General features: G+C 39.2%; 1 protein-coding gene across 1 annotated transcript in view; it reads right to left on the bottom strand.

Moving 5' to 3' along the window:
* Positions 1-1,088: 1,088 nt before the first annotated feature.
* The window catches only part of mcm9 (minichromosome maintenance 9 homologous recombination repair factor), a 55,959-nt gene continuing 31,919 nt past the window's right edge, over positions 1,089-25,128 (bottom strand). Inside the window, exons 8-13 of the mRNA XM_043684399.2 lie at positions 18,005-18,179; positions 13,245-13,447; positions 12,901-13,104; positions 8,167-8,249; positions 7,395-7,540; positions 1,089-3,154 (exon numbers count right to left, since the gene is read on the bottom strand). Coding sequence (XP_043540334.2) covers positions 1,642-3,154; positions 7,395-7,540; positions 8,167-8,249; positions 12,901-13,104; positions 13,245-13,447; positions 18,005-18,179 — 2,324 coding nt within the window. The 3' untranslated portion in view covers positions 1,089-1,641. The remainder of the gene's footprint in view (positions 3,155-7,394; positions 7,541-8,166; positions 8,250-12,900; positions 13,105-13,244; positions 13,448-18,004; positions 18,180-25,128) is intronic.

The following is a 25,128-nucleotide window of genomic DNA, read 5'->3' as shown; positions in this document are numbered from 1 at the left end:
CAATGATGAGTGAATAAATCTCAGGAGCTTATTATTTAACATTGCCCAGTATAGTATTGATGTAATTCGATAAAGTTGAAAGTTCTGATGAAAATGACTCAAATTTGTCAACTCAATCAAAATGCACATGACCAGCGATCTTGCAGTTAATTGTTTGGAAGCATGTTTTTTTAAAAGAGTTTTCATAAAAGCTGCTGAGATGCAACCAAAAATATCTCCATTGGATTTTCATCTACAACCATTTTTATCAGTAACATCTTGTTTTGTTCCTTTATTCGGTTAAAGTATTTGCTTATTAACTTTGTGAGGAAACAGCTGAGAGAAGGTGGCAAGTGTCCAACATTTTGACAATGTTTGAAGGCGAAAATACAACTGATGGTGAATCATCAGAGTTTGTTAATGTTTCTTAACCACAACAACTCAGCAGGTTAACAATTAAGTAATTGCTCCATCAAAACAGTTCCTTAGTTAATGTCACCGATGCAACAAACTTTATGCTTGAGCAGCTGGTAACAAAATTACTAATACTCACATTTTAACCATTTGGGTTGTTTTTGAAAAACATATGTGATGATTATATTTTACTTATCCAAAGAAATGTATTTATTCATTATAAACAAGAGTACAAATTGACTTGTTTTAAACTTTGCACTGAGTAATTATTTCAGTAAATGAATAATGCTATATTCTGGTGATAATATGATAACAGCGCAAATATATTCTGGAATAAATCCTGCAACAAACAACAGGAAAAATAAACACACAAGCATATTTCCTTTGGCAAAAGATGTACAGTTTTGCATTGAAACCTTAACTCTGTTTTACCCCCCACAGATGTTGGTTGGCCTGTTGAGTATTTAGAATATTTTCAGCTTTTATTTCAGATTTGTGGGGTTTTGTTTATGGAATGACAGTGTATATCTGCAATGAATTGGGTAATTTACCAGAAATTCTCCGGAGGAAAGAGATGCTATGACAGTTCCTCAGAGGTAATTACATATAGCTTGTTCTGAGATCAATCAAACAAAATCAGCTAATTATATATTACAGTGAGAATGCAATATGACAAAGTGCACCACTTCAGCCTGTAATCATGTGTTCTTTTAATAGATATTTTTGGTTTCTTTACCATCACCAAGTACCAAAAAGGGCTATTTATTTCATTTAAAACTCTTAAGCATAAAATGTACACAGTTACAAAAAATAACTAAATGCAGCTGACTGACTTGTTACCAAAATAAAGTTTGAGGTAAAAAAAATCTCGATTGTAACATCATATTTGCAACTTTTTCTGGTGCAGTTCATATTCAACCACAATCATGGATTGAATCAACTAAGCTCATTTCCGTTGCCTCTTTGAAAATTTCACAATAGAATTCGTGGCTTTACACATCGAAAGCACACAAGGCGAATAACAGAACATTCATAAAATGTGCCCGTGGCTCAACAGTCCGCTAGCAATATTCAATAGGTTGGTCTAACGTCAGATTTAACTCAGTGAAATAACTCAATGAATTAACTTGTCTTGTCTTTTTGTAAAAAACCGCGTAATTCTGAAGGCCAGATTGTTTCACCTTATGATCAACCTATGTATACACTTGTAAAGAGGAACCATTGAAGTACATCTCTGAAAAATATCAATTATGCTCTGGGTTTTTTCTTTGTTTCTTCATCCCAATCATAGTCCAGAACACTATCGTCTTCCAACTCATCAGTGGAAAAGAGGTATTTGCTCATAACACTGGTCATAGTGCCAGCTGATGTTAATCCAAAAGTCTTCCTTTTTCTAGATGATGCTGAAGAGTCAGCATCTGCCTTTTGTGTCACACTGTTCAGCTGCTCAATAGTTGCCTTCTTTTCTATGGTGTCATTTTTGGTTTTCTTCTCAGAAGGTGAACTAAAAGAGAAACTTGCAAGTTTTGCTAATGTACTGGAGGCCACTTTCACCTGACTAGTTATAGCTGAACTATGGCTAGGTTGTTGGTCTGTGTGAGGTTCTGTAGAGAGTGGACTTTTTGATTTATTCAGTGTCAAATTTTGCACCTCATCTGTGGTACTTAAAGGTTTCTGTAATTTGAGGGATGGCTGAGTTTTACTGCAGTGTACAACAGGCAGTTCTTTGGTTTTGATTTTGTGCGCAGATTTACTTTTAGTGGTACGAACATGTCCTGCTTGGGTGTTTTTTCCATCAGTTCTGGATGGTGCTGCTTGTTCTGAAGTGTACATCAATTCAGTATTTAATACCCCAACTTCTGCAATTTCAGATTGCAGCAATGATTCCGAAGCAGAATTATCTCCAATTAAATGTCTTAGCTTCTGCTTTGGTATGAATGCAAATGTTTTCAGTTTGGTCAACAGACAGCCGGAATTCCCATTAGTTGGAGATTCCTGGGGAGTGGTTTCACTGTCCTGCAACGCATTCTTTGTTCCATATGGATGACTTGACTTATTTGGTGCAGGCTGCATTCCATGTGAAGGCTCTTGGCCTAACTCATCACTATTTGACATACACAAGTTATCTGAATAAATGCTGGCCAGATTAGAAAATTCACCAGTTTCACTTAAATTAGTTGAGTGACTTTCGCTAAACATTTTGCCACTTTTGTACAACATTCCACTCTGTGAAATCCGGGAAGCACGAAGCTTTTTTGATGTGTGCACTGTGACAGCAGAACAAGACGAATTTGAAGAAGCAGAAATCTTAGCATTTGTCGGTCGTTCTGAGGAGTCAGTGCAAGCTGTTTTGTCAGTCTTTGAATTTTTGGGATCTGAACCAACAAACTTCACATGATCTGGATTGCAAGACCTTCCAGGTGGTAAAATCACATCTGGAGTGTTAACACTTGTTGCAACCCCCTCTAGATTTTTTGTTAGCGGTGAATGGACACCTAAATCAGGAAAAAGACTTTGATAAGAATTCTCTGATGGTACGTTTTGTGTGGCAGATTTATTCTGTACCACTTCATCTTCCTTTGACACCATGTCACGACTTTCACTTTGAAAATTAACAAACCAGGTCAGACCACCATTGGATTGTTCATCTTGAACGGAACTGGGCTTCACTTCATCACTTGTTGAATCCGAAAACTGATCAATTTTGTCACTTGAGTTTGTACATCCAGGAGGTAGATGGTGCCCTTTTTCATTTTGAACACTGAGAAAACATTCATATTGTCATAAAAACATCAACAGGTACAACAAAATCAAAACTGCATTAGAATAAATTAATATGCAATCAAAACTAGGACTTCCCTCTTTAACTCGAATTTAAGTAGAATTTAAAGCATTGAGTTAAACTGATTATTTTCTCAATTGAAAAAGTAAGCCGCGGGAGAGATATAATAATGATCAACCTAGTTTTCTTGATATATTTGTTGTAATTTCCATATCAACTGCAAGTGGCTGAATGCAACGGTCAGTAGGTGGCATAACTGAGCAGCAGGAAGAGCACAGCAAATCATACAGCTCCTTGGATACTATCTGACCAAGCTTCAGATCTATTGACTCTAACTTCCAGCATCTGCAGTCCATCCTGTCTCCTAATAAGTGAGCAGACTGGCCACCAGTAAACATGAAGGGTAATCTGGTGAGGCGGTCAATCTATTACTGCCCATTTTCTCCTTTTGCTGTAGATTAAAATAATCCTTCAAATTTTATTATGCAGATCAAATATTTTTGATGACATTATTCCCCAAAAGAAAGCTTTGTTTTACCAAATTGCTCACTGACCAGTTTAAAGTAATATAGTATTAACTGCATGGCTTCTTTTGAGGACAGCATAGAAACTCCCCATGTAAATGCTGAAGACCTCAACAAACTGCTCAAGTTACTCAGGACATTCTCTGGTGGTGAATTGTGAAGGTATGTTCTATGTTTTTATGTATTAACATTCTATGTGCAACCCTAGTAAGAGATGAAAAATGAAAAAAGTAAAGCGAATTCAAGATATTGATATGTATTTTGCTCTTTGATTCTGAAGCAGTTTCTATTCTGGTTACAATAGTTTTATGACGTTTTATCAGTGCTATAGGTCATAAATAAAGTTGTTAATCTCACGAGTTTAGCAGTTAACAGACCTTCCTCTGACAATGTCTATTAGAGGGATATTGGTTAATTGTCCTTATTTTTAAATGCAAAGCTATATATCTAAATATTTGCTAAATGGATAAAGATCAAATGGATCAGTTGGATCAACATTTAGAGGCAATGGGGAATTTACAAGAGCAAGGCAGGTGTGCTGGATGGCAGTTATAGGAAGGAAGAAAAGTTGCAGATAAAGTCACAACGATGGGTTAACTCCAGGAAAGGTAAGAGATTAGATTAGATTATTTACAGAGTGGAAACAGGCCCTTTGGCCCAACAAGTCCACACCAACCCTCCGAACAGCAACCCACCCAGACCCATTCCCCTACATTTACCCCTTCACCTAACACTATGGGCAATTTAGCTTGGCCAATTCACCTAACCTGTAGATTTTTGGACCGCGGGAGGAAACCGGAGCACGCGGAGGAAACCCACGCAGACACAGGGAGAATGTGCAAACTCCACATAGACAGTTGCCTGAGGTGGGAATTGAACCCGGGTCTCTGGCACTGTGGAGCAGCAGGATGAACTCAGGGCATGGTTAGGAACATGGGACTGGGATATCATAGCAATTACAGAAACGTGGCTCCAGGGATGGACAGGACAGGCAGCGTAATGTTGCAGGATACAAATGCTACAGGAAGGATAGAAAGGGAGACAAGAGAGGAGGGGGAGTTGCATTTTTGATAAGGGATAGCATTACAGCTGTACTGAGGGAGGATATTCCCGGAAATAGATCCGGGGAAGTTATTTGGGTTGAACTGAGAAATAAGAATGGGATGATCACCTTATTGGGACTGTATTATAGACCTCCAAATAGTCAGAGGGAAACTGAGAAACAGATTTGTAAGGAGATCTCAGTTACCTGTAAGAATAATAGGGTGGTTATGGTAGGGGAGTTTAACTTTTCAAACATAGACTGGGACTGTCATAGTGTTAAGGATTTAGATGGAGAGGAATTTGCTAAGTATGTACAAGGAAATTTTCTGATTCAGGATGTGGATGTACCTACTAGAGAAGGTGCAAAACTTGACCAACTCTTGGGAAATAAGGCAGGGCAGGTGACTGAGGTGTCAGTGGGGGAGCACTTTGGGGCCAGCGACCATAATTCTATTCGTTTTAAAATAGTGATGGAAAAGGATAGACCAGATCTAAAAGTTGAAGTTTTAAATTAGAGAAAGGCCAATTTTGATGGTATTAGGCAAGAACTTTCAAAAACTGACTGGAGCCAGATGCTCACAGGTAAAGGGATGGCTGGAAAATGGGAAGCCTTCAGAAATGAGATATCGAGAGTCCACAGACAGTATATTCCTGATCGGGTGAAAGGAAAGGCTGGTAGGTATAGGGAATGCTTGATGACTAAAGAAATTGAGGTTTTGGTTAAGAAAAAGAAGGAAGCATATGTCAAGTATAGACAGGATTGATTGAGTGAATCCTTGGAAGAGTATAAAGAAAGTAGGAGTAGACTTAAGAGGGAAATCAGGAGGGTAAAAAGGGGACATGAGATAGCTTTGGCAAATACATTAAGGACAAAAGGGTAACTAGGGAAAGAATAGGGCCCCTCAAACATCAGCAAGGCGGCCTTTGTGTGGAGCCACAGGAGATGGGGGAGATACTAAATGGGTATTTTGCATCAGTGTTTACTGTGGAAGATATAGAATGTAGGGAAATAGATGGTGACATCTTGAAAAATGTTCATATTACAGGAGGAGGAAGTGCTGGATGTCTTGAAACGCATAAAGGTGGATAAATCCCCAGGACCTGATCAGGAGTGCCCTCGAACTCTGTGGGAAGTGAGGGAAGTGATTGCTGGGTCCCTTGCTGAGATATTTTTATCATCGATAGTCACAGCTGAGGTGTCAGAAGACTGGAGGTTGGCTAATGTGGTGCCACTGTCTAAGAAAGGTGGTAAGGACAAGCCAGGGAACTATAGACCAGTGAGCTTGACATCAGTGATAGGCAAGTTGTTGGAAGGAATCCTGAGGGACGGGATGTAGATGTATTTGGAAAGGCAAGGACTGATTAGGGATAGTCAGCATGGCAAATCATGTCTCACAAACTTGATTACATTTTTTGAAGAAGTAGCAAAGAGGATTGATGAGGGCAGAGCAGTGGACATGATCTATATGGACTTCAGTAAGGGGTTCAACAAGGTTTCCCATGGGAGATTGATTAGCAAGGTTAATCACATGGAATACAGGGAGAACTAGCTATTTGGATACAGAACTGGCTCAAAGGTAGAAGACAGAGGTTGGTGATGGAGGGTTGTTTTTCAGACTGGAGGTCTGTGACCCATGAAGTACCAAAAGGATTGGTACTAGGTCCACTACTTTTCGTCATTTATACAAATGATTTGGATGTGAGCTTAAGAGGTATAGTTAGTAAGTTTGGAGATAACACCAAAATTGAGGGTGTAGTGGACAGCGAAGAAGGTTACCTCATATTACAACGGGATCTTGATCAGAATAGGCCAATGGGCTGAGAAGTGGCAGATGGAATTTATTTTAGATCAATGCGAGGTGCTGCATTTTGGGAAAGGCAAATCTTAGCAGGACTTATATACTTAATGGTTAGGTCTTAGGGAGTGCAGGTTCATAGCTCCTTGAAAGTGGAGTTGCAGGTAGATAGGATAGGTGAAGGCATTATTTGGTATGCTTTCCTTTATTGGTCAGAGTACTGAGTACAGGAGTTGGGACGTCATGTTGTGGCTGTACAGGACATTGGTTGGGCCACTGTTGGAATATTGCATGTAATTTTGGTCTCCTTCCTATTGGAAGGATATTGTGAAACTTGAAAGGGTTCAGAAAAGACTTACAAGGATCTTGTCAACGTTGGAGGATTTGAGCTATTGGGAAAGGCTGAACAGGCTGGGGCTGTTCTCCCTGGAACGTCAGAGGCTGAGGGGTGACCTTATAGAGGTTTACAAAATTATGAGGGGCATGGATAGGATAAATAGACAAAGTCTTTTCCCTGGGGTTGGGGTGTTTAGAACTAGAGGGTATAGGTTTAGGGTGAAGGGGAGACATATGGGGCAACTTTTTCACATAGAGGGTGGTACGGGTATGGAATGAGCTGCCAGAGGAAGTGGTAGAGACTAGGACAATTGTAACATTTAAAAGGCATCTGGATGGGTATATGAGTAGGAAGGGTTTGGAGGGATATGGGCCGGGTGCTGGCAGGTAGGACCAGATTGGATTGGGATATCTGGTCGGCATGGATGACTTGGGTCTGTTTCCATGCTGTACATCTCTATGACTCTATAAATCTTAGTCATGTTGCTCAGCCACCCCTGGACTGAGTGGATACATTACCTGTCAAGCCTTTGGAGTTCTTGATGGAGAATATCATTTAGGCCCAACCTTTCGAGCAATAGTTCACATTGCATTTTGTATTGCTCTTTTGGATTTTCTGGAAAGGAAGTATGCAATGCATTCACACCACCAAGTAGAGCACCTCCCTGGAAATGAAAATCAGCAGAACCTTTAACAATATGAACATACATCCATTCAACTAGCCACAGTTTTACGGGACCACAGGTATTTCTCCCTCTTCACAAAGACAGTCAATTTGGCCACTTCACTAGCATGGGGTAAAGTGAAGATGCATGCATGGCCACAGCTGGCACAGGGTCTGAAGCCACAATGTTGCAGTCATTCTGTATCACACTCCACCAACTAACTGAGTTAACCTAGACCTATGAACTTTATGTATACTATATGGGACCATTAACTCTTTAAATCTGTCCTCTTTCAGTAAGGTTTAGTCTACATGCACCATCTAAATCAATCTCCCTGTCTAAGCAGTGTGTGGTTTATCAAAATAATCCATTGGCTCTGAATTCAGTAATCGTATGTAATCCTTACATGTATCTTATTCAACATGAAAATGCATTTATCAACTATACATTACAAAAAGTGGATCTAAAAGAAAATGATTTTATTTTACTGAAGTGAATATGGATTTGATGTCATTTATGTGCGGGGTATGCGCTAACCTTTCAATTTGGCATCTATTAGGTGGAATGATTGTTTTTACTTTCAGCTCTACGTAAAAATGTTTTAATTCTTCAGAATAAATGCATACCTGCATGGAAGACTCCATTACAGAGATCACTGTGATGGCATCTTCAATGGTTACTGTATCTCTAAACATCAGCCTTGCATGAGCTGAAAAACATTTTTTTTTAAAAAACATGCAAAAGAAAACAGATCATAATTTCTATACAAACTAATTGAACTTGCATTGCTTAAGTATACCAGCAAACAATTATGATTTGTAAATCTTTCTATTATGCATAATTAAATCAGAATCCTATTTGTAAAGAACATGAAAACACAGAGAAATCATCCTTTATTAATTGGCAAATTAACCAATTTTTAAAAAGCCTGCTAGGCTTTCATTGCCTTTTTTGGCAACTTGACAGATTCCCACAAGTTTTGCTATATTGGAACATAAATTATGAATCACTTGATCTATCTGAATATATCCTTCTGTAACAATGAGAAGCCATTCAAATTATCCTCATTCTTATCCAGTTTTGAAGATGTCATAATGGACTTGAAGCATTCACTCAGTTTCTCTCACCACAGATAATGCCAGACCTGCAGAGTTTCTCCAGCATTCTCTGCATTTGTTTCAAATTGTACTCACCATTCCATGAATACAGTTGAGGGAGAGTTTTCTCAGTTGTAAGCCAATTCAGATTTGTTTCTTATTTTCCCTTTTATCTATGTTATCTTAGAAACATTATTTTCACAATTAAAGGTTCATACAGATTATTAGTCCCACCTTAGTTCAAGGAGGTAACCTGAAAGTAAAATTTCGCTGCCTTATAAGCAACAGATAGCACGATAAAAATATAGGAGCATTTTCTGGAATTCAGTAACATGTGCAGCAGGTGAGCGTAATTTAATCTTATTTCAGTGATTTATTTAATCTTATAGCAGTGTTACCGTTCTTACAGAGCTACAATCTCCATGTGGTTCATGTACTATTGGAATGGCAATAAAAATCACAAGCAAAATGAGGGAATGAAGTAGTCAATGATTTAGCAAAAATATTACGTTTGGATATGTAACTGTTAAGTAACATTCGCAGCAGACAAAGACTAGGCAATGGTCAGGTTCAGCAAGAACCAAATTACATTCCTTTGATTTCAATGGCACTTCCATTACCAAAGAACCATCAATTTCCTGGCCGTGCAGATGCTGTCCACTGGCTGCAGCCGCAGCTGGATGAGCCACTTAGATTTCACGTCTAGTAGATCATGTCAGAAGTTGGTATTCTGTGGCAAGTGGCTTACCTTCTGACTCCTCAAAGATTCTCCACCAGTGGAAAGACAGATGGCAGAAGTGTGATGGCATAGTCTCCTGCTTATATCGGTATAGCGACCATTACACTCAGAGCTACAAACTGCTGAATGCAGAGTAATCCTCTTAAGCAGCATAGAATCCACTGATTAAACACCTATTCTCACCATCACCAGTCTACTATTGGGAGGATGTAATTCAAATCACATGATATGGCGTCTTCAGTCACAACCCCCAACTCTCAACATCCATTACCTTGAATGGAAATACAATCAAACAGGATCCAAATTCCACATTTCCCTAACAGAATTGAGAGAGTATAGGCTTCAGTAGTTTAAGAAGCAGGTTCACCACTACTTTCTCAAGGGCAATTAGGCATTGTTAATACAGTTCTAAACACTTTGTTGCACAAATTTCAATGATACTGCAGAACGTCCACATTAAGAAACAGTTTAAATCTAATTGGTTTAAATGTGAAAGGGATGATGAGTAATTCTGTTCTTACGCAACAAGAAAACCTCCCACATTTTATAATGTAGCAGGGTTCCCTTTGTTGGCCCTTATTTTTGGTTTTTCTAATTTCCTCCAATGTCATTCCCTTAGACATTCTATTCACGTCATCATGCTGTTCCTTTACGTGGACACACAGGTTATGGACCAAGCCAGACCCCCCCATAAAACCTAACTGTGAACCCTAACTTTGCTAGTTGTTTTAAGCAGGTGTACAGTGATAATCCAGGAGGGATGCCACTGGTCAAACTTCTCCGTTTTAAACAGAACAGAATTTATTTACAAGATTACCGAATGAAACACAAACAAAAGAAAGCAGAATACAGAATAACTTAACCTATCCGAAAACCGAACAGACTATCCCAACTTAATGATGCTATTCCAAATTCCTGCAACAATCCCCCATAAACACCCCTTAGCACAGAAGGTAAAATCAAATACAGGGTCTTACAGGAGAGAGAGAGAGATGGCAGAGAGATTCATCATGGAACACCCTCTTCCATGTAGCTGTTTCTTTAACCAGCAACGTCAGGCCAACTGACTGCTTCCAGTGAATAGCTAGACTGCTAAAAACCAAACCAAACCAAACCAAAACCAGAGTCAAGCTGATCTGGGAGAACTGGCCACTCCCCTTTCATTGTACAATTTGTTTTAAACTTGAAAGCCTCTTGCCTGAGGCAGTATCTGTTAGCTATAAACAAACTGGCCCTAAAACCCATCCAAAGCATCAACACTGCCTCGTACAATGCTTTTGAAAACAAAACCAAGGACAACACAATCGTGTTATAGGAGCAGCATCATCACACACTATAGGAGGCAGTTCCCACAGTGGCAATGTCACTGGGCTAGTAACCCAGAACCTCAGACTGTTATAGTGACCAGGGTTTGAATTCCACCTTAGCAGATGACAAAACGTAAATTCAATAAAAATCTGGAAACGGGGTGACTATGTGACTACTGTCGATAGTCTTGGAACCCATGTGGTTCACTAATGCCCTTTAGGGAAGGAAATCTGCCATCATTATCTAGTCTGGTTCATGTGTGACTCAGAACCACAACAATTGTGTTGCCTCTTAACTGCCCCTGTGAGATAGGGCTGGGTAATAAGTGCTGGCCGAGCCAGTAATGCCCACAACCTATGAATACATGAAAAATAAGTTAACATACAGGGCATTTCAAAGGAGCTCTCAAGTGTCAGCCTAAGCCACATGTAGTTGGTATTGATCTAGACTCAGAAAGTACTACCATTGAACCATGCTGACACCATAGTTCACCAGTGAAAAAGCCTAAACGAATGATCACTTTGTCATAACCAAAGCTTTCCCTTTACCAGGAGGCTGCACCTGTTAATTCCGTCAACTTTGTGCTCCACAGCCACGTGTTACATGTCAACTGCCTCAGCTTTCCTATGTGCTATCAGCCCACTTAACTTAATGAAATGCTCTGCTTGCAAAATTAGATGTGGTCTGTCTTTGAGCTGCTGATGCAGGCATGGCCAGCATGTGCAAAAGTGTGGTTCCAGGGCTTTTCAGCATTGAATAACATAGGAAGTTTGTGATTTTTATAGTTAATACATTGTGCATGCAATTGTAATCCAAAAAGGATTGCAATATGAGTAACAGTGGTATCACATAGCAGCACCACACAGAACATGACACAAGGAATAGTTGCTAATGAGATTTTGATGGTCCAATATAGAGTTGTGATCTTACCCACTACACTATGGCAAAGCAAAATATTATGAGAAGCAATGTTCAAGGGGCTAAAGCCTTTCTTCAATAATTAGATCTTCACTACAAACCTGCTGCACATTTTACCAAAAAAATGACCCAAACAAATAAAAGCAAAATACTGCAAATGCTGGAAATCTGAAACAAACTCACAGAATGCTAGAGAAACTCAACAGGTCTGGCAGCATTTGTGGAAAGAGAAACAAAACCTGTGTTCTGAGTCTGAAGAACAGTCATATGACAACTCTTGTTCCTCTCTCCACAGATGCTGGCAGACCTGCTGAGTTTGCCCAAAACAAGGTGTATTTTCTAAAATGAAATGACACCTAAATTTAATGCTGGGAGAAAAAAGGCTTCTGCATGAAAAGTTGTCATGACTCCAATGTTTTCAAAATAATTTTATATCTGGGATTTAACAGTGAAGCAATCAGCAGGTTTCACAAATACTGTGATGTTAATAATCTTTCCAGCAGTGTGAACAAGTCATTGCCAGATACATGCAGAGGAACAACTGTACCTCACAAGCATTTCAAAAGTACAGCCAATTACTGAAATAGAAACAAAATATTGCAGATACTGGAAATCTGAAATAGAAAGGATATTATTAAACTGGAAAGAGTGCTGAAAAAATTTACCACAATGCTACCTGGACTGGAAGGTTTGAGTTATAAGGAGAAGTTGGATAGGCTGGGACTTCTTTCCCTGGAGCATGGTAGATTGAGAAGTAACGTATAAAGGTCTATAAAATCATGAGAGGCGTAGATAAAGATAGACAGCCAACAGATTTACCCCATCGTAGGGAAATCTAAAACTAGAAGGCATAGGTTTAAGGTGGGACGGGAGAGATACAAAAGGGTCCAGAGGACAATTTTTTCCACAGAGGATGGTGAGTGCCTGGTACGGATTGCCAGATGTAGTGATGGATGAGAGTACAATTTCGTCATTTAAGTATTATTTGGACAGGTATCTGGATGGGATAGGTAGAGGGATATGGACCAAACGCAGGCAAATAGGACTAGTTTTAATTGTGAAAACTGGTCGGCATGAGCAAGTTGGGTCGAAGGTCCTGTTTCCATGCTGTCGACCTCTATGATACTAAACACAGCATGCTGGAGAAATTCAGCCAGTCTGGCAGGAACAGTGGTGAAAGGATCTGTTGGTTATACAGCTGTATTTATATGAATGGGTATGTGAAAAACTATTCAGAAAAAGCTATCTGCATACCTAATAAACCCAAGTTGGTGACGGAAAATCCAAAAGAATCTTACCTTCAGCTAAACGGATCAAGCTCTCAAGCATGCGTATTGTAGTCCTCGCTGCATTTCTAAACCCGCTTTGACGCTGTACTTGGTAATACTTCACAAGGATTTTATTTGCTTCGCCAGAAATCTTAGGTTGTAAAGTTTTGATGAGACAAAAATAAATTTTCATTTTCTCCATACTCCACAATTTCTCAGAGATTGTTGGGGAAGCTAAATAATTTTATAAACATAAGATATATTGCTGTAAGACATAATTCAATCCAAACTTCAAGTGTTTGTTTAAACTATGAAAATGTTACTGCAAGCATATTAAGTAAATTTGAGAAAAGAAGAATAATAGTTTTCCAGACCTTTATTTTCCAGAATGAAAGAAGCTATGACTTTGTCCCATTCTTCATTTTTAGTATCCAGGAGTACCAATACAAGATCAAATCTGCTCAGAAGTGGACTGGCAATTGCTGTATTTACAGTAATGGATTCATCAGGGTCATACTGACCTTTTGGATTTGTAGCTGCAAGTATAGTTGTTCTTGTATTCAACTTGCATACTAGACTAAATGTGGAGAAAGTAAGGTCAGTAAAAATCTGCTGTGTTAATTTTACATGTGGACAAAGTTCTGTTCACGCATTTCAGTACAGTTCTAATAGAATTTATATTTACATCCCCAGTTCATTTCTTGGAAGTTAAAAATATAGCAACAATCCTTTATTTATATAGAGCTTCACATATGGAATTAATAGACTGGATTCTCCCATTCTGGATATGATTAAACTTGATAGGGTTCAAAAACAGATTTACCAGAATGTTGCCGGAAGGCTTGAGTTACAAAGGCTGGGACTTATTTCACTGGAGTGTAGGAGGTGAGGGGTGATAATAACCTTATAGAGGTTTATAAAATTATGAGGGGCATAGATAAGGTGAATAGCAAAGATCTTTTCCCTAAGGTGGGGACTTCAAAACTCGGGGGTATATTTTTAAGGTGAGAAGAGAAAAATTTAAAAAGGACATGGTGGCAACTTTTCTTTTAAACACAGAGAGTGGTTAGTATGCAGAACGAACTTCCAAAGGAAATAGTAGATGCAGGTACAGTTTCAACATTTAAAAGATATTTGGATAAATTCATGAATAAGAGAGGTTTACATAGATATAGGTCAAAAGCAGACAGGGGAGACTAGTTTATTTGGGAACATGGTTGACATGGACTAGTTGGATTGAAGGGTCTGTTTCTAAACTGTATGATTCTATGACTATGATCCCCTCTTAATACTGTTGGGTTGACTTCACAAATGGTGGTTGGAATTTGAATCAGAGATTTCTGCCCTCATTTCTAGCTCTAAAATTTTTCATTAGTGTGGGACAGCATGCACACTGCTGTACCAACATGGGTCAGCACCATTGTGAAAATATATAATTTCGAACTTTAACCATTTTGAAAACATTGCAGACATGAACTACCTGGCCGAATCTCCCAACTCCCTATTCCCCCCTAGAAGGTGACAATCTGGCCCATAATGTCCCATCTGCATTACTGGCCAGCATCGGGAAGAAATAAATTTAACATCCAAGATATATCATGTTCTGGTAACAATAGAAATAATATTTAACCAACCTATTCTAAAACATATCTGTTAAAATTACAGCAAGGTGTAGAGACCCTCCTAAAAGGGCCTTCACAATTTAAGGGGCAACGTGCATAGAAGTAGAGAGTTGAATCAGACAGTCCCCTAAGTTAGAATCAAAGAGCTAGGTTCTGAAGAATATTTATGAGTGCAAGGAGAAACGAAGTAAGAGTAAAGGTTTACATTAGGAAGTCACCTGCAGTGCCAGGATTAAACACACTGCAACTAATAGTGGAGAGGAGGAAGGACAAAGCTATAGTGTCTCAGAATCCAGAAAGCAGAGGATAGAAGCAGGAATCTGGAGCTGGAATAGACTCCAATAGTAGAATGGGAACAAGTTCAGAATTTGCAAATGATGAACTGGAAAGCATCAAGATTTGGGGGAACAGGAGTGAAAGGCATGCAAGACTCAACATAGGGTATTGCTGTGAGAATGCTGGATACTTGAAGCTTGGAAAACTAACAAGAATGTTTGAAAAGTTTTGCTTGGATGTGGTAAAGGCCGAGAGTTGGGGTGAAGATGAAGTAGGCCAGACACTGAACATGGGCTTGAATATAGCACAAAGTTAACTTGGTGCAGAGGTTGTGCAAATGATATTCAACCAGATAGCATCCAGAAAGGGAGGTGTGACTTGGGAAGGGCTAAGATGCAAAACTTCTGATGGGAGTTTAGCAGATGGGAGAATGGTTTTAGTCTTGCCAGTGCTGTGCCATACTAGAATAAAAGCAAAATACTACGGATGCTGGAGATCTGAAACAAATGCAGAGAACGCTAGAGAAATGCAGCACATTTGGCAACATCTGTAAAGAAGGAAACATTGAATATTTTGATTCTAATCTGACTCTTCTTCAGGACAGATGTCTGTACAAGATGTTGATTCATCAAGCTTCAAAAAGTGGACAAGCAGTTGGACAGAGGAGTTTGTAGCTGAGTTTTACCTGCTGCACACGTAATAGAGGCTTATTTTAATCAAATTATGGATGGAGTGCTTCCAATATTCCCAGTTTTAAAAGTCATCAATAATGCTACAGGGAAATGCAGCACACTTCAGACAAGCAGAAGGGAAAAGGCTTGATTTTGACTTGTCCTCAGATATAGGCAAGGCTGCATTTATTGTTCATGGCCACTTGCTTTCAGATTTAGTAATACATAATACAATTAGGCAGAGTCAGCATGGCTTCATGAAGAGGAGGTAACAAGCAGAATAGATAAACAGGAAGCAGTGGATATAATATATTTGGATTTTCAGAACGCTACTTAAGTAATTAAGACCCCCATGGTGATAGAGGTAGTGTATTAGCATGGATAAAGGATTGGCTAACTAGAAGAAGGCAGAGTTGGGATAAGGAAAGCAGTTTCAGGATGCTAATTTGCAATTGGTGGTGAGCCACAGGGGTTCGCGTTGGGCCCACAAATATTTGCAATGTATATTAATGTCTTGGATGAGGGAAGTGAATGCAGTCTATCAAGATTAGATTAGATTAGATTCCCTACAGTATGGAAACAGGTCCTTCGGTCCAACAAGTCCACACGGACCCTCCAAAGAGTAACCCACCCAGACTCAATTCCCTCTGACTAATACACCTGACACTATAGGCAATATAGCACGGCTAATCCACCTGACCTGCACATCTTTGGACTGTGGGAGGAAACCGGAGCAAACCCACACAGACATGGGGAGAATGTGCAAACTCCACACAGACAGTCAGTCAAGGCAGAATCGAACCTGGGACCGTGGTGCTGTGAGGCAGCAGTTCTAACCACTGAGCCGCCCTAAGTTTGCTGATCACACAAAAATGGATGGGAAGGCATGTAGTGAAGATGACACAGAGTCTGTGGAGGCTTACAGCCAAATTAAGTGAGTTGGCAAAGACCGAGCAGATGGAGTATGCTGTGGGAAAATGTGAGATTACGCACTACAGAATAGAAGGGTTGAATATTGTTTAAATGAAGAAAGATCTCAGAGAGACACAGAATAGAGGTATTTGAGAGGTCTCATTCATACAGTCATACAGTATAGAAACAGACTCTTTGTCCAACTCATTCATGCCGACCAGGTTTCCCAAGTAAATTAGTTCCCATTTCTCTGCATTTGGCCTATATGCCTTGATGAATCAGAAAAAGGTAGCATTCAAGCTCAGTGGGTAATAGGGAAGATAAAATGATTGCTAGTCTTTCTTTCAAAAGGAACGGAGTATAGAAATAGGGACTTTTTGTTAAAACTACACAAGGCACTATCAGACGATATCTGGAATTCTGCAAACAGTTTTGTGTGCCTTATCGAAGGACAGATAAACTGGCATTGGAGACAGTCCAGGGAAGATTCACTAGGCTGGTACAGGTATGAAGGAACTGTGTTATAAGGAGAAATTGAGAGATTGGGCCTGTACTTATTGGAATTTAGAAAAATGAGAGGTGACCATATCGAAATATACAAAGTCCCTTGGGAGGACTTGACAGAGCTGATAGGGAAAGTTTGTTTCCCTTGTAATAGAGTGTAGGACAAAAGGGCAAAATCTCAGAATAAGGGGTTGCTTAGTTGCGACAGAGATGAGGAGAAATATCTTCTCTCAACATGCAGTAAGTCTGTGGAATTCTTTACCACAGAGAGCTGTTGAGGCTGTGTCATTAAGTATAATAAAGGCTGAGATATTCAGATTTTTAATCAGTGAGGGTCTCAAGAGTTATGGAGAAAAGGCAGGAAAGTGGAGTTGAGGATTATCAGATCAGTCATGATCTCATTGTATAGTGGAAAAAAAATTGATGGGTTGAATGGCCAACATCTTATGTAGTACTTGAGAGTCAACTACATCATTATGGAATTGGAGTCACATGTCAGTTCCCTGAAAGACATTAGCAACTTAGACATTAGATTTTTGCAACAATTTGGCAGATCACTCTCATTGAAATTTAATTAAATCAATCTCGTACAAAGTTTGACATTGCAGGATTTATATCCTCAATCTCTGATGGTTCACTGTACATGAGTATCTCTTCCAGATGCACAATAACTGTAGTTCAGAAGTGCACTCTTACAGCCTTGCACATAAAATGTACTGAGTGGTCACCATGCCAGTGGAAGAATGGTAGTAATATTAAAACAACTCATGCAGTAAATTGACCACATGGAAGCAAATGCTAATACACAGTTTGGGCAAAATTATTTTAATAGCACTTCACTTTAAGTTAATTAAATAATCAATAATGTTGCATACAATTAAGACAACCTTCCAACAATTCTGTATAATATTTCATCTTTTAATCCATGAATACAGAGAATATTTGGATCAAACATTGATCAGTTGCCTTTGGAATAAATCTTCTATTTGTATTACTGATATTTAATTTTTTGTCCAAATGAGTGTACAAATTGTTTGTACTTAAATTCATTGATCATTTTTGTGTTGCCAGACAGACATTGGGATCTAGATTCTTAAAATGTCTTTTATCACAGTTTACAAATTTGAAAGATGAACATGAGCAGCTTACCCTGCCTTTGCCACGCTTATAGTTTGCTGCTCCATTGCCTCATGAATGCTGCTTTTATCATGTTCTTTAATACTGTTAAATTCATCAATGCAGCACAGACCTCCATCTGCTAGTACCAGTGCTCCTGCTTCCAGGTTCCACTCTCCAGAGTCCTTCACTGCTGTCACAGTCAAACCTGCAGGAAACATTGGGTGCAAAAAAAACTACATATTAATCTCATAACTTGTGAAAACTAACTGTAGTACATTTCCAATCACTGTTCTAAAAATGTATTAATTCTCCGGGTATGGATAGTATTACTAAGGCTAGTTCTTTTGCCAAGCCTGTCACTCCTTAGAAGATAGAACAAACTTTCTTGTTAAGTGATTGCAGTCCATGTGATACTCCATAGTATGAAATGGAATTTTTGATCCAGTAACACGAATTTATAACTGGAAATATTCCCAGGATGGAGAGGCTATAGATTTTTAACATACAGATAGGAGTGATTTTCCTTGGTGAATTTACTTCTAATTATAGTAACACTGGGACATCAAGGTTTCACAGCTAATTAAAAGCTAACAAACTCTGCAACCAACTATTTCGCTGAATTATATGGAATACACCTCTATATTTTATTTTCTGGCATAGTCTAATGTAATATTGTAGGGTATAATGCTAACATCAGTCAGTGATAGAATCTTTTAAAATAAACCAAAGGAAAGGTAAAGGAAATGCTCATAATAGAAACATTCCAGTTAACAAGTGTGCGATGCAGATAAATAAAAGTAACTGAACAAAGAGGAATTTACGTTATTAGTTTTCACCCTGGAATAGCAACAGGTTTCCAAATGCTGGAAATCGTACAAGATCGGCAAATAGACTTCTCCCGACTTTTCCACAGTACTGAAACAATTAGAATGAAACGACTCACAATACGTTGTTATCTACAAACATGCACTGTCATTTCTGCAATCATAACACCAACTTACATGTCTCTGAAGTTCTGATCATAACAAATGAAAAATACAGTAATGAGTTCAAATAGCTGGAAATTAAAAGAAGCACCCAAGCCATGCAATTCACTGGAACACAAAATTGGATACAGATGGGCCATAAAAAGGTTGCTCTGCAAGTCATTTCTTCAAACCAAATGTTATATAACCAAAACCGTAGGATGAAAGAAATCAACTCTGCAGAAGCTATGATTTATTTGAGTAATTTTTTCCATGCATTACTTAGGTATTTCACGTTAATACTGGATGGTCTCATGTCCTATGCATCTTTCCTTGTTGATAATTCATCGGGACTCTTTTCCCTAAAAAATGTCACAAATGATCAGCTTTTGAGAGCAATGAATTCACCATGCAGGTCAGGCTAAGTAATGCAGATTAAAAGAAAATCTCATGACATAATAGTATGTGTAGGTTATTTAAGGAACTTCAGAAAATCAAACTGAGTTTATGCCGTCCAACAAGCTGCACAATCTTCGATTGGGTTGAAAGCTGATGGGTTGAAAGATAGTGTGAAGGTAATGTGCATAATTAGTTAGTCATTAATCAGAGAAAAACAGTCATGATGTTTTTTGTTAAAATAGGAATTTGAGATATCTTACTGTGAATATCATACAAGTCTATAAAAGATATCAATCATGCTCTGGGACAGATTCTTTCCTCTAAAAAGAGAACAATTTACTTCTATCAGTTTAGTAACTGAACTTGCCATTTCATAATTGGAATTATCTTTGATTTCTACACTGTGTTAATTGCATCATATTCCTTTACATTTTTGTCAATGAATCAATATGCTTTTAGAGGTACTATTGCAACATTTTCATGCTTCCTTTATTAATAAATTGATAAAGGACAGCATGAATTTACTTTGACAATCAATAACATACTCTCTTGTCATAAGATGGATTCAAATGTGGATTGGGAGAGGCAGCCAGATGTATTCCGGTAGCTAAGCTATCTGTCTGAGTTTTCTCTCTTCACTACTGTAATCAGTGTACTAGATTCAGGCACTTTCCCAAATTTGATCTTTAGGAGGCTATTTTAGCTTAGCTAATATGATGTTTGCCCCCTTGGCTTTCTGGACTGCACCTTACTGTCATTAAACATTACATCAACTCAATTCGATTGGTTGAGGTTTGAAACATGGTCCTGTCCTTTGACCTCACAGTGAGTAATTCTGTTTTCCCTGTACCCCTCCTAGCCTGCACCGGAGATATCTGCTCTCGGGTATGTTTTTTTGGTTTTGGAAATGGTTTTTCAGGAAACCTGTTCCATGTTCTATGGAGCGCTACTGCCCTCAGATGGCTGTTCAGCTTCTGCTATTCTCCACTGTACCTCTCCCACTAAATGAAGCTTCACCTTCACTTTCTCCTGCCCAGTCTGAGAACTCTTTGTTGCTCTTTAAAATTACCATGAAGGCATCTGCTAACCAGATCTCTAGCTTTATCCTGCTGTCTTTTATCACCTCCAATCTTTTTAATTCCTTCAGGCTCTTTCCTGACCCTTTCTGAGACTGCTAGCTGGACTTCAGCACTGTTCAGTTCAAATGACCTTTCTTAACTAGACAACCTTTCAGGTTTTCATGCCCCTGTTGCATTTGTGAATCTCTCCTCCACTTCCTAGTGGCTTTTTCTGGCCTTTGCAGTCTCTCTGGACTGACCTTGTCTTTTTAAGGGATATGTTTTGCTACTAACCAATAAAAGACAATGCCCCAATTAAAAAAATATGGATTATGTATGCTTTATTAACTGGTCTTTCAACATATCCTTCTACCTTTAATGACTTATGCACCTCTGCACGTGCATCTACCTCTGCCACCTAGCTGCCCAGTCCTTCAACTTGTCTATGTTTTTCCTAGGTTCTACATCTCACATGCTTCCAAGATTTGTATTATCTACTAATTGTGCCCACACTGAAACCGAGTTAATCAGTATAAATCTGGAAAAAAAAAGTGTCCCAACACTGACCCCGGGGGACTCCGTTATACATCTTCCCCAACCAGAGAAACATCCATTTTCCATCTCTCTACTTACTGTCACTCACAATTTTGTATCCATATTGCCAACTGTCCCTTTTATTCCATGAGCTTTAATTTTGCACACAAGAGTGCTATGCATCACTGTTTCAAATACTTTCTCAAGATTCATTGATAAACATCAACCTCATCAACCGTCAGTCAGTTGGGCGACAGTGTGAGGTTTGTATGTTTTCCCTGTATCTGCATTGGTTTCTGCTGGGCGTTCTGGTTTCCTCCCAATGATACACAGGTTAGGTGGAGTAGCCATGCTATATTTCCCTGTAGTGTATATGGATGTGCATGCTAGGTGGAGGAGCCATCATAAATGTGGGGTTACAAGGATAGGATGGATTTGGGTAGAATGCTATTTGGAGAGTTGGTGCAATCTTGATGGGCTGAATGCCCTCTTTTGGCACTGTAAGGATTCTATGATAATTCTATGATAGTTAAACATCTTTTTTTCCTGATGAAATCCATGTTGGCTCACTTTAATTAATTGCATTTGTCCATGTGATGATTTATCTTGTCCTGACTCACTGAGGTTTGAGAAACTGCTAAAAAACAAAGTTAAACTGACTGGCCTCTCATTGCTTGGCTTATGTCCTACAATCATTCTTGAACAAGGTCTTAACTTTGGCAATTTTCAAATACTCTGGCACCAGCCATGTCAAAGGAAATCTGAAAGGTAATTATCAGTGCCTCTAATTTCCGTTCTCACTTTTTTTTCACCATCCTTGGAAGCATTTAATTATCTCTCAATTCCCCGTCAACTTTAAGTACAGGCAGTTTATCTGATACCTCCTCTTTATCATTTATAACCCTTTTAAACAACTCTTCGTTCACCATGGCCTGAAGACAACCTTCTTCCTTTGTTAAGATCGATCCAAAAATATATTTTATGTTTTTTTTTAATAGTTCTGCATTGCCGTCTGCTTCTATGTGAACATCCCCTCTACTCCTCCTTCTGTTAAATGTTTACTATTTATATGCATAAACACTGCTTTGGAATCCTCTTTTGTTAGCTTGTCATCTCTTTTCATAATCACTTTTTGCTTAGGAGGTGATACGGTGGCTCAGTGGTTAGCTCTGCTACCTCATGGCACCAGGGACCCAGGTTCGATTCCACTGTTGGGTGAAAGTCTATGTAAGAGTTTGCACATTCTACCCTTGTCTCTGCGAGTTTCCTCTGGGTGCTCTAGTGTCCTCCCACAGTCCAAAGATATGCAGGTTAGGTGGATGACTATGGTAAATTGCTCATAGTGTCCCGGGATGTGCAGGCTAGGTGGAGTAGCCGTGGGAAACGCAGGTTACAGGGACAGGATCGAGGGAGGGTCTGGATGGGATGTTCTTCAGAGGGTCGGTGTGGACTCAATAGGCTGAATGGCCTGCTTCCATACTGTAACAATTCTATGACGCTCTTACTCCAAATTCCAGCCTTTTCCACATTACCTTTGATTCCCTTAGTATTTAAAAATCTGTCTTTCTCTCTCAGCCTTGAATTTACTTAATCACCAAATGTCAACTACTGCCCTCTGTAGTAAAGAATTCCATAGAGTCATGACACTCAGAAGAAACTCCTCCTCATTTCTGTCTTAAATATGCAACCCCTTATTCTGAGATTATGCCCTTTGGCCACAGATATTCCCACAAGGGACAATGACCTCTCCACATCTCTGTCAAGTTCCCTAAAAATCGTACATATTTCAATAAGGTCACTACTCATTCTTCTAAATTCTGGTGAGTATTGGTCAAATCTACTCAGCCTCTCCTCATAAGACAGACCCACTACAGCAGCCGAATGAACCTTCTCTGGACTGTCTCCAGCGCGAGTCTCTTTCATTGTCCTCCTTTCCTTAGATACGGGACCCAAAAATGTTCATAGCATTCCAGCTCTGTATTGTATCACGTTAGCAAAACCTCTCGACATTTGGACTCCATGCCCTTTGAAATAAAGTTCAATATTCCATTTGTATTCCCTATCCCCTGCTGAACTTGGATGCTAGCTTTCCTTCTATACTTAGCTTGTATCTCAGTGGAATTTTCTATCTATCACATTTTCTTCTTTATTTATGTATTTATCTTTTTTGTCATTCCAGAAACTCTGGATTTGTTTGCCTTACCTTTCCCATTCAACAGAATATACCTAGACTGTTCCCAAATGATTTCTTCTTCAAAAGGTAGCCATTATGCAACTACTGTTTCTCATGCCACAAGTTTATTCATCTCGCATTGATGTTGTCTTCCCCCAGTTAATTATTTTTACTCTAAATTGTTCATTATTCTTTTCCATAGTCACTCTAAACCTCATGATTGAACGATCATGGTCCCCAAAATATTCTCTCATTGACACTTGATCTAATTGGCCAGCTTCATTCCAAGAACCTGGTCTACCTGTTGTTGCTTTTTTGTTGGATTGAAAACAGGTTCTCTGAAACATACTCTAGGAACTCTTATCCCTCTCTGCCCTTTACACAGTGACTTTCCCAAAGTCACCCAATATACTACTTCATAATTTTTCACTTCTCTGAAACTTCCTTGCAAAATTGCACCTCTACATTCTTTGTAATAGTTGATGGCCTACAGATCACAATGCAATAGACTGCAATGTAAGTATGCACTCCTTAGCTTTGATCAAATCAATTCTGTATTTGAATATTCTGGGATACCCTCTTTGTCCAGCGCTGTAATACTTTCCCGAATCAAGACTTCTCCCTCCCCCTTCTCTTTTTCAAATGCTTTGTATCCAGAAATAATTAACACCCAGTTCTGTCCTTTCTTGTCTCTCTTCTATTATAGCCGCAATATAATATCTCAAATTAGCCATTCATGCTTGAAACTCACCATCTTATTTGCCACACTCTATGTATTCACATACAGGGATAGCAACCTGATTTAAACCTAATTGCTTTTCCCTTATTCTGACCCTACCTATGAACCGTAACTATTTTCTCTTCTACTGCTGTCTATCTTTCCCAGTATTTTGTGCACCTTCAATTCCAATGTGACATTACCTCTTCATTCCCATACTTCTGCTGTGTTAGCTTAAACTTTCCACAATTACACCAGCAAAACAACCTACAAGGAACTCAGTCCTGGCTGTGTTCAATAGCAATCATTTGGTCTGTACAGGTCTCATCTTCCTCAAAGGAGAAAAAGTGAGGACTGCAGATGCTGGAGATCAGAGCTGAAAATGTGTTGCTGGAAAAGCGCAGTAGGTCAGGCAGCATCCAAGGAACAGGATTCCTTGTAGAGGGAGGAAGAGAGCTTCTTCAAGGAAGGCATCATTGTAAGAGGATTCGCAGTAGGTTAAAATCGAGGAGAAAATGAGGACTGCAGATGCTGGAGATCAGAGCTGAAAATGATTCCTTGTAGAGGGAGGAAGAGAGCTTCTTCAAGGAAGGGCTGAAGAAGGGTTTATGCCCGAAACGTCGATTCTCCTGTTCCTTGGATGCTGCCTGACCTGCTGCGCTTTTCCAGCAACACACTTTCAGCTCATCTTCCTCAAAGCCTATTTCAATGTTCCAGGATTCTAAGGTCTCCCCCCCCACCCCAACTTCATAATCAATTTGTCTTTTTCTCCTATTTCTATACTGACTTGAAGTGGTACTAAGAATAATCCAGAGATTATTACTTTTGAGATTCTGCTTGCTAATTTCTACATATCTCCCCTAATTCTGACTAGAGGACTAGATCCTTGTTTGTAGATCCAATGATCTATGCTATTGGTTGCAATATGAACTGTGACTTCAGATTGTTCACTCGTCTCCCAAAAGCATAATGCAGCCATTCAGGGACCCTTGACCCTGGCACCAGAGAGGCAATCTATGACCTTGGATTCATGTCTGTTATCACAGAACCTCTCTCTGTTCCTCTAACTATCAATTCACTCATCGCTATGTCTCTTCCAGTCTATCATATAACCCCCTACACAGCGCCAGAGTCACAATATTATGGATTTGGCTCTGGCTGCACTAGACAAGCCATCGCTCTCAACAGTATTCAGAATGGAAAACCACTTGGGAGAATGGGATGCACTTGAGAAACTACCAGCCTGTTCATTTTTGTCTACCTGGTTGTCATCCATTCCTCTCTCCTTGTGCTTTTTCAAGATTGCT

The sequence above is a fragment of the Chiloscyllium plagiosum genome, unplaced genomic scaffold (genome assembly GCF_037043375.1).
Source record: "Chiloscyllium plagiosum isolate Xiang-an unplaced genomic scaffold, Cpla_swu_hap1 HiC_scaffold_3, whole genome shotgun sequence".
Classification (NCBI taxonomy): Eukaryota; Metazoa; Chordata; class Chondrichthyes; order Orectolobiformes; family Hemiscylliidae; genus Chiloscyllium; species Chiloscyllium plagiosum.
The sequence above is the reverse complement of the archived record's forward strand: the minus strand, read 5'-3'. Positions and strand labels throughout refer to the sequence as shown.